Genomic DNA, 10217 nt, shown 5'->3' on the forward strand with positions numbered 1-10217 from the left:
GTCGTTCAAAGCTTTGCTTTCGAAAATAGGATTTTTTGAGTTTGTTAGTTGTTTGGATTGTGTATTGTTCCAATTGATTGAAAATATCAAAAAAGTTCAAAATTTAAATTTGAAGTGATTTGGAGTAGAATTGAGCAAGATTTGAGTTAAATTTTAGAAAAGACGCAACGAAGAAGACGAAGTCAGTTTTTGTATAATTATGTTTAATCTTGTATAATAGTGTATATGAGTGTATAAACACATCTTATACACTATTATGCACTTTTATACACCTTTATACAAGCGTCTGTAGACGAACTTCTTCCACGATTTTCAGTTACAATTCTGGTTCAAAACCAGTTCAAATCTCCATTAAATGACTTCAAATTTTATATACAGCCCCCTTGTACTATTTCTAACAAGTCTAAATAACATCCACTCCAAATTTCTCACAATCAAATTCGAAATTTAAACCCACATGTTTAAGCTTGTTAACAATTTAATTTTCACCATCCAAATGAATTTGGTTTGTTGAACTAATATTTGAGTCACAGTTACTGATTCGAAAATTAACTTAAAAGCTTGAGCAATCTTTTTTAAAAATTAAATAGTAATTTCAAGAACCTATTGGAGTTGGATGTTGTATCTTAGCCTATTATTTTTGGGCTAGTTGGTTGTAAATTGAAATATGTACTGTAAAATTGAAAAGCAGGGAGCTCAATTGTTCTTATGTGAAATTTTTCCAATAATCATCAAGTCCACTTAATTAAAAATATATTTTGTTTTTCAAATATTAAAGGTGAAAAATATGTACATTATTGATTCTTTTTTCCCGATATTACTAATTCGCTTTCCATTATATTTCAGTTTCAATGTGAGAGAGTATCTCTCATTTAGACTTCAGAAAGGGGAAGAGGAGAGGGGGGAGGGTGAGCTAAAGAGAAACTCGTGATTTTATTTTGAACAAAACGCAACTGAATGTCATAAAATATCTTCGTTGGGCCAAATTCTTTTTTAAGGTAAAGAAATGGGGAATCGAACCCTTACCAATAATATAAAAGTTCGTGTACTCAACCAACTGAGGTACTAAGATTCTCCGACCAAATAACTTCAATTTAAAAGTCAACAATAAATTAAAAACACAAAAAAAAAAAATACTAATCCTAGAATAATTTCGTAAGTGGTGACTCGAAGAAACCATAATAATTGAACGAATAGTAAAGAATTTTGAGAAAAAAAGGGTTCCCCTTGGCCAAAAGTTGAGAAGACTGCACTACGCAAGGCCGTCCAAATACTATGGGACATTACACTAACCTTTTTATTTTTAAGCAACTTATGATCTCCAAGCCACTTGAAACACCAACTAAATTTCCAGTAAATGCTGGTTTTTAAATAAGTGAAATGTATTACTTGAGAAAAATATGCGAGAAAAAAAACTGAAAGGCTCAAAATTATGGTTGCAATAATAGTTGGTTCAACGATCTCTCATGGAAAAAGAAGGATGTAAAGGATAGTAGGCTCTGTGGAAACCTTGTCACGGAAATGCACGTAGAGTACTCAAACGTTCATTTTGTGTGAATTTGATCATTACGATCTCTTTTCCTATCCGTTAACATTGGCCATTGTCAAAATCGACTTAATTCCCCGGGACACCCGCTACCTCCCACAAGCAACAAGTACCAAACAATTCTATCAATCAATACTTGGACACATGTGAAGAATCACCTAGTGTCTCTGCTAGGATTTGAACCTAAGACCTCAAGGTTCTCAACCCACTTCATTGACCGCTAGGCCACACCCTTGGGTGCAAGTTGATGGATATATTGTGTTTCAGCTTCCATATTTTCTGGCTTGCGATAAGACATTCATAGCCTGCAGATTTGTATTAACCAATAACCATCTATAGTTCGAGAGAATGTTACAATTTGTCATCTCAGTCACTTATGGCAGAACTACTCACTTTAAGATCAGAATTAAAATCTTTTCAGACTTTGAGACAACTTGCGTCTCAAAAAAAGAAGTCGTTACACTTGGATATTTAGCTTCACTGTTTGAGTATTTTGCTCCAAATTGGCTGGAATGGAAAGTACAGGAGTTTAAACAAGTTCAAAACAACACAAAGTGTACACAAAACCTGATAATGTAGCAAGTGCAGATGATGTTGAGGAAAAGCCGAAAAGCCAAATAGAACTTAGATGGCCAACTGAAAACATACCTAAAAGTTATTTGACAATAATGAACCAACTGTAAAACAATAATTCCTTAACTTCCCGCATTATAAGAAACACTAAAACCAAGTTCCTCAGAGTAATGTCAGAAGTCGTCCATTCTTCATCACCGAGAGATATCCATGGTAGATCTGCACGCCCATGAGAAATTACTCTGGTGTTGCACCTCAAAGAAGTTCATCAGTTCAGCAAAAACAGGGGGAATTTTTTAATACATGCTTTGTGTAAAACTTGCGACAATAGATACAAGGGACCTATTTCTTGATAAGGAATACAAGGATACCTATCACCTAAAGCCTTTTACTTAAAGCCACTCTAACCAAAATTAGAGTCCCTGTGACAATATAAAAAGAACTTGCGATTTGAACCATAACTGCTTGGTCAAAAGCCAGGAATTTCTCCTGGCATGGGAGCTAATTCATTATTGCTGAACCTCTCCTCATCATAGAAGCAGGCACGAACAATCCTACCACCAAAAAATCGACCTTCAAGTTCGATAAGGGCTTTAGTTGCTTGTTCTGCTCTCTCAAATTGAACGAATATCCGAACGGCCTCCTCATGAGGGAAATTTGCCTCGGTTATCTCAAATATTAAGACACGAGTTACGGTACCAAATTTAGTGCACTCTTCAGCCACCTCACCTTCTAGGTCATCATCAACCTCGCCAGGACCAACCTTCATAAGGAAAAAAAAGGAACAAAAAGAAAACAAAAACAAAGGTCAGAGCAATAAAAAAGCATGAGACCAGAGCATCTATCCACCATTCCCTACAGATGGGGCATCACTTTCATTTATCTCAATTTCTTTTTTGCGTCTATTCTATTAGGCTGATCAAAATTCTTTCTCTCCCTCTCTCTCTCTATCCGTTCGCTACATGTACAAGTACTTTTTGGGTGGTAACAGAGCACATCCATCTAGAGGAAAGTGGAAAGTATAACCTCATGCGAGCCCACTTTTCATTAAATGGCAAAACTATGATTTTGATCCAAAATATTCCACTAAAAACTAAGAGATCAAAAAGAAGAAAAAATTGCCACTCCTCCATTCAGTTGAGTTTACACTGTAAGAGTGTTACGATCATTCACATTTTGAAAAAAGCAACAAATTGGTCCATATTTTACTTTTTGATTTTTTAATGAAAAATGAAACAGTTGTAAGTTGTAACTGACTTTATCAAATGAAACAGTTGTAATTGAGAAATTCAGCTTTTTGTAAAAGTATTATATGTTTGAAAAGTTAAAGTGAACACTAATTCGCCACGACCAAGAAAGAAAGGTGGACACTGAATTTGCACATGCCCAAACCATCTAACCCTCGCTTCCCGTATCTTGTCCTCCACCGGAGCCACTCTCACCCTAGCCTGAATATATTCATTCACAATCTAATCAATCCTGGTATTATTTAGTCCGTGGGGAAAAGGAATGCTCCACAAATCACAATATTTGGGAATTCCAAAGCAGTGTTATTAAAAGCGACCGCTTCCTCCATTTTCTTTATAATTGGACTGCCAACGTTAATTAATTAAAAAGGCTCTCTTTTTTTAGAAGACCATCGAGCAGCAGAGAACAACAAAGGCGACTAGGGTTCAAGTTTCCTGCACTATTCAACTTCAAGATCATAAAGTCTGGTCCCAGGTATGTGATCTCCTCCTCAGAGTAATGTCAGAAGTCGAGCAATATAATAATGATAGTGGAATAAAGAAATTTGACAATCTTTGTAGAAGAATAGGATGTTCATTTTGTGCTTTAATTGACGCTACTCTTTAGTTTTTTACATTGAAATATTGAACATTTGCTTACAGTTACATGTGTTGTCTATGCAGTATTTTTTTAATATTTTTTTTTTAAATTCCGCCTCACTTCAAAAAAGCGAGCGCTTCACTTCTCGCTTTTCCTCGCTCTTCACAACGCTGTTCCAAAGCACACTCCTTTTCTTAATTCAAAGGGAAGTTGAAACAATACACCATGATAACTGGATTGGAGGCCCATTGCGCAAAACAATTAAAAAAATGTGTACACCAAAGAGCAATTTCTTTTTTGATCAGGTAAAAAAAGAAGAAATTGTCCTTTGGTGTACACATTTTTTTAAGTTGTTTTGGCACAATGGGCCTCCAATCCTGTTATGATGGTGTATTTGTTTCACCTTCTCTTTTGAATTAAGCAAAGGGCAATTTCTCAATAAGATATTTGAATCACATATGGCATTACACAGCTCCAGTCACAAATATCGTCAGACAACCACAACCAGAAGTACTAAATGTAGCTACCAAGGCAACTTCTGTACAACACAAATGCTTACATCTGCTGGCAAAACAAACCTGAATACAACCTTGGGGTTGTGCTGCATATATTAAAGATCGTTTTGGTGAGTTTGGTAAACTAAGTCTAAAAGGAAAGAAATGTATCTTTATTAGATACTCAGAACGCTCCAAAGGGTATGTGTTCATTGATGAATTGGAGGATGGAAGTATTACTGAAATTGTATCAGTAGATGTCAGATTTTTGGAAAATGATTTTCTCAAAAAGGGTGAAATAAATGAAGGTGAGCCTCTCTACGAAATGTTGAATTCAGAAAATCAGATAATGTCGTCAAAGGCAATTCACTTCTTTTATTTTTGTATGAGGGACTCCCCACTTTTGGACATTCAATCACCAGCTTGGTGTCAGGATCTTTCTTCCATAAATAAAATATCTTGCTTACTGATCAAAAAAGTTATGAAGAATAAATGGATGAAAAAGGGAGTTATAGGCAGAGGTTAACATTTGACCCAAAGATATTTGAAAAAAATAAGAATGAATTTAGACTTAAGAATAAAAGATATATATCAACATCATTACTTTAAGAAAGAAATATTACACATATTATGCAGCCCATAAACAAGATTATCCTACAACAACTGCACCTCAGTCCCAAACAATTTGGGGTCGGCCAGTGATTAAAAAAGCGAGCGCTTCCTCGCTTTAAGCGAAAAGCGAAGCAGAGCGCACAGTTCATCACTTCTGCCATTAAAAGCGACACCAGTAGCAAAAGCGACCGCTTCTCTGTAAAAAGCGAGAAGCAGCGAGAAGCGGTGAAGCGAGAAGAAGCGAGAGAAGCGGACGCTTCTCTGATTAAAAATTACCCAAAGCCCTATTTTATTAGAAACTTGGTTCTAAACAGTCTCGACTTCTTCGAGACTTCAACAGCAGCGAGAAACTAGGGTTCTTCAAACAACAGCAACGATTTCTTCCTCTCTTCTTCATTAACTTCAAACAACAGCAGCGATTTCTCTTCTTCAAACTAGAATTATTCTTCTTCTTCAACAGTACAACAACTTTCAACAGGTATGTTCTGGACTTCTGATTTTCATTCTTCTTCTTTTTCTTCTTCTTCTTCTTCTTTCTAAACGTCCAAAAAGCGCCGAAATGCTGGCGAATTTTTTTCAGAAAAATTCTGCCCAGTTTTTCCAGTTTCTGCCCAATTTCTGCGCAATTATTATATCTTTTATTCTTAGTTCTTATAGAAGAATAGGATGCTCATTTTGTAGAAGAATAGGATGCTCATTTTGTGCTTTAATTGATGCTATTCTTTAGTTTTTAATTGAAGTATTGAACATTTGCTTACAGTTACATGTGTTGTCTATGCAGTATTTATTTTAAATTTTTTTTTTTAATTCCGCTTCACTTAAAAAAAGTGAGCGCTTCGCTTCTCGCTTTTCGTGAAATGTGGATTGTCACTTTTCCTCGCTTCACGCTCTTCACAACACTGGGGTCGGCTATATGAATCCCCACTAACCATGTTCCCCATTTAGATTCATCTCCCAGAAACAAGATTATTGTATCAAAATAGAATACACTCAACGAAATGAAGCGGTCATTAACCCTCTTACAAGGTAAATATTCAATCCCAAAAGGAGAGGGGGTAGGGTAACCCAATGCACTATTAGTTCCAACCTCGGACCTTATTGCCACCACCCTCGCCCCACCACAAAGCATGCACTGCACCCATTGCATCTTCCCCTCGTTCCACATGATTCTTTTTACTAAATTTGGTTGTATACCTTTCAGTTTTGTTTAATAGCTTAAAAAAACGTATAACCCATTAATCAAACAATTGATAAAATATATCCAATCCATCCAAAATTATTCAGATATAATTCACCTTAATTCTGGCATTGCAATCAAATCCACCAGCTCCAGCATTGGGATCCTTCCTAAAATATCTCTACTTCCTACATGTCCACAAACCTAACGACCCGTATGAGCTAGGCAAGTTTGAGTCAAGCTAACCCCTTGGTCCATTCACTAAAAGAGAGAGTGTGTGTGTGACTTCCCCAATGAGCAGAAAAACTTATCGGATTTTGAATCTAGAGTGCAGTGGAGAAATACTTAGAACCACATGTTGTACCTTCTTTGATGAAGATATTGGTACTTGCCAACACAAAATGTGACCTTAAGGAAGAAAAGAGGTTCTATCTAGAACAAGAGGAATCCCCTTAGCGTAACGTGAAAGTATTCAGAAGAAAACATAATTCAATTGAATCAAAATGCAAGGAGAAATCATGGTGCATTTGGGCCCAATATGTACTTGAATTGCCAAAACAAAGGCAAAAGTCCACTCATTGAACAAAACTACACAAGAATGATGTGTTAATTCATTTGGATATTGCACTTAGCTGATGCATGAATACATATACCCAAAATAGTCATTATTTATCATGGCTGACAATTTCCTTAACTCAACTCTCATAGCACAGCCTAAGAGAGAAGATTGAATGATGAATGATGTTCTCTTTTGCTTCTTCTCTTTCTTAACCAAAGTCAAAAGTTCCATAGAGTCTTTTCTTTCACGATAAAGCACAGAAGCCATCAAGTCCTCAGTGGAAACAACTTTGATTCATTAATACACCTGAGCCCCTGAAACAACTTGCACTATAGAGCCTAAACTAAACCAAGTCCTTGGAAAGGAATGAAGAGCAACTTAACTTTATGAAAGCAACTATTCTAGCAAGAAACCATCTTACTTCATGCAGCTAAACAAGCTCATGCAATAAAAATCCACAATCAAACATAATAAGCAAATAATAGTAAGCCTTAACAATCCATACCATATTCTTGAGCAGTACAACCCTTGTTGGAGGCATATTAAAATTCACACTCTTCACCTTCTTTTCATGTTGCTGTTGTTGTTGTTGTTGCTGCTGCTTTGCTTCACTAGCCACTATAACTCCACCTCTCTTATCCGTCTTTTTAGCCATCAATGGAGTTGTAATACCCTGTTCTAGCTTCCCAAGTCCCTGACCTTCCTTCCACCCCATCTTAGCCATCATCCTTTGTGCAGCTGTCATTTTTCCCTCAGCTCCCAATCCCAAACCCCCACTCTCTGATCTCCCTATACTAAACTCATTCCCCGGTGGCGGCGAAGGCGACCGTGGCGGAGGAGCACTACTGCCTCCTCCACCACCACTCATTGCCGCCCTCCGCCGCCACGCCTCCTCCCCTGAAATGTTCAATTCTCTCTCTTTCTCTCTCTTCTCCTTCTCCTCCCTCTCCCTCTCCCTCTCTCTCCTCTCCCTCTCTTCTAATTCCCTCCTCACCTCAGCCTCCATTTGCTTCCTCTTCTTCTCCCTCCTATACTCTTCATAATCGTTCGGCCGGGCCGGGTCGTATTCTTCTAATACGGAGCTTGTAACAGCCACTAGGGCAGGTTGAAACGACGACGTTGCGGAGAGTGTGGGGTTAGGGTTGGTATTCTCGTCGAGGGGGATGGGTTTAGGAGCTACTGATAATGAAGGCTGGGGTTTGGGTTTGGGCTGAGGACGGAGAAGGGTTTGGGTTGGGGCGAAGGTTTTGCGGAGAGCTGGTGGGGCCATCTTAGTGCTGCTAGACCATACATTAGCGCTGGTGCTGTTGCTGGGTTTGTCGTCGTCGCCGGAGGACGACGGCGGTGGGAGATCGCCATACAAGCCGCCGAGCATTGTGATCGGAGATTCTAGATTGAAGACGATGAGAGAGTTTGGTGGAAAATAAGGGGTTTAATTGGGTGGAAGTTGGGATTTTGATATACCTAAAGGATCTTCCTGAAAAAGTTAAATTTGGAACCACAAGAGTTGCATAATATGGCGTTTCACTCCTTATTTTATTGCAATATAATTATGTTTTGGTCCCCAATGTTTCATTGTGTTTTTTTTTTTTTAAAATCTAACTAGGAATTGGATAGTATTTTAATAGTGTCAATTAGTACATCACTAATAATAGGAATACTGTATCTAACTAAGTATTAAATACACTCTTTTTAGCTTATGGATAGGGTGAATATACTGTAGGATGGCTGAATTAAGTTTCATAAAAAGGATGCAAGGACCTAAAGCCAAGTACTGATATATTTGGTCTTGTTAGGCCTGGAGTTGCATGGTTAAATTATGGGAAACTACCAGCTATGTCCATTTATAAGTAGCTCATTATAAAAATTGGCCAATTCATAAAATATTACTAATATTAGCAATTAGCTATTTGTAGCAAAAAAATGTCAAATTTTTGCTTTCTTTTGAGTGGGTGTTATTAGAATAGATTGGATACATATTAAGGAGCTTGAATCTCAATTTTGGGATGATTTGGTGAAGTTTTGAGGTGGATTGAATTGAAAATCGAAGTAAAAACTGAACATGAAAAAATGATATGTGCATCACACTGTGTATCATTTGTGTATCACATATGTGTCATATTTGTATCAATTGAGTATCACATGTATATCCATGTATACCTGTGTGTGAGATACATGCATGATACATGTTTGATACATGTGTCGCAGAAGAATTTTGAACTCGATTTAATTACGAATTTTGATACAAAATCAGTCCAAATCACCTCCAATCTTCCTCAAATTTTGTATATTGACTTATCTATATGTTTTCAATGAACTTCAACTATACCCATTGAAAAATTTCCTTTTTTGCTTAGATTTTTGGAATATTGTATTTTTTTTTTTTGTATTTCATCACCTTATTTGCTACCTCATCCATGAAATTTCCTTTTCGTCTTGCATCTAATGTTGCTAATCACGCTTTAAAATATGGAAGGTGATTCTTTAAGAGAAAGAACCTTATTTATTTGGCTTTTTAATTTTTATATGTACTTGGGCTAGTTTTGGTAAGTCTTTGACTAATGGCTAGAGGTTGGTAAGTTAAGACTTATTTGTGACATTTGTGTAAGTTTCCCTTAAATTAATATATCTGTAGATTAAACGTCGCTAACCCGGTGCACTCGTGACTCCATTTCTACTAAATTAGAATTTTTGAGATAAATGGGTGTTTTGGTACGATGGAAAATGTTTTCCGTGCTAGAAAATATTTTCATGGAAAATGAATGATTTTATCACTTATTTTTTCTTGTTTGGTTTGTGAGTGAAAAACTTTTTTCGAAAAATACTTTCTAGTGTTTGGTTAGAGAGTAGAAGATATTTTTTAGGAAAATAATTTTTTATGCTACTCTATCCTCCCCCCCCCCCCCCTTCCTTCCCCTCCAAATACCCAACGTTTAAGAAATCTATTTTCTTTAAGAATTTAATTATTCTTCTAAAAATTCACACAAAATCAAAGGAACTAATGCGTTGCTTTATTTTTTATACACAAAAATAACCTTGATTTGTGCTCCATTCCTAAAAAAAAAATCCTTTTTTACTGTTAAAAGGAAAGTACTCTTTCTACAATATAAAAATAAAGTACTCATTTTGTTGAAATGAAAGAAAATACTTTTGCTACATCATGAAAAGAAAATACACATTTTATTAAAATGAAAAAAAATACTTTTTCTTACATCATTTTATTGAAATAAAAGAAAATACTTTTCTATATCATGAAAAAAAAACTATATACTTTTTTTATATCATGAAAAGAAAATACTCATTTGTTGAAATAAAAAAAAAATCTATCTATAACATGAAAAAAAAAAGTATTATTAATAATATTTCTATTTAGGGGTGTAGGGCGAGGGTGGGGCGAGGGTGGGGCGTGGGTTGGTGGGGTAGGTGGGG

At 36.2% G+C, this 10217-nt stretch overlaps 1 protein-coding gene across 1 annotated transcript; it reads right to left on the reverse strand.

Annotated features, from left to right (window-relative positions):
- LOC109208907 (DNA-damage-repair/toleration protein DRT111, chloroplastic) lies at window positions 2121-8284 on the reverse strand. The gene is made up of 2 exons (XM_019372068.1): window positions 7294-8284; window positions 2121-2882 (listed from the first exon to the last, which is right to left on the reverse strand). Exons 1-2 carry the CDS (start codon window positions 8161-8163, stop codon window positions 2589-2591), a joined length of 1164 nt encoding a protein of 387 aa, XP_019227613.1. The 5' UTR covers window positions 8164-8284; the 3' UTR covers window positions 2121-2588.

This window comes from Nicotiana attenuata, chromosome 2, assembly GCF_001879085.1.
Source record: "Nicotiana attenuata strain UT chromosome 2, NIATTr2, whole genome shotgun sequence".
NCBI lineage: Eukaryota > Viridiplantae > Streptophyta > Magnoliopsida > Solanales > Solanaceae > Nicotiana > Nicotiana attenuata.

Excerpts from the sequence above, each read along its gene's own strand:
- LOC109208907 (XM_019372068.1), bottom strand. The coding sequence starts at position 8,163 with ATGCTCGGCGGCTTGTATGGCGATCTCCCACCGCCGTCGTCCTCCGGC. Across the intron at positions 2,883-7,293 it reads TTGTACTGCTCAAGAATATG|GTTGGTCCTGGCGAGGTTGA; the intron begins GTATGGATTGTT and ends TTCCTTATGAAG.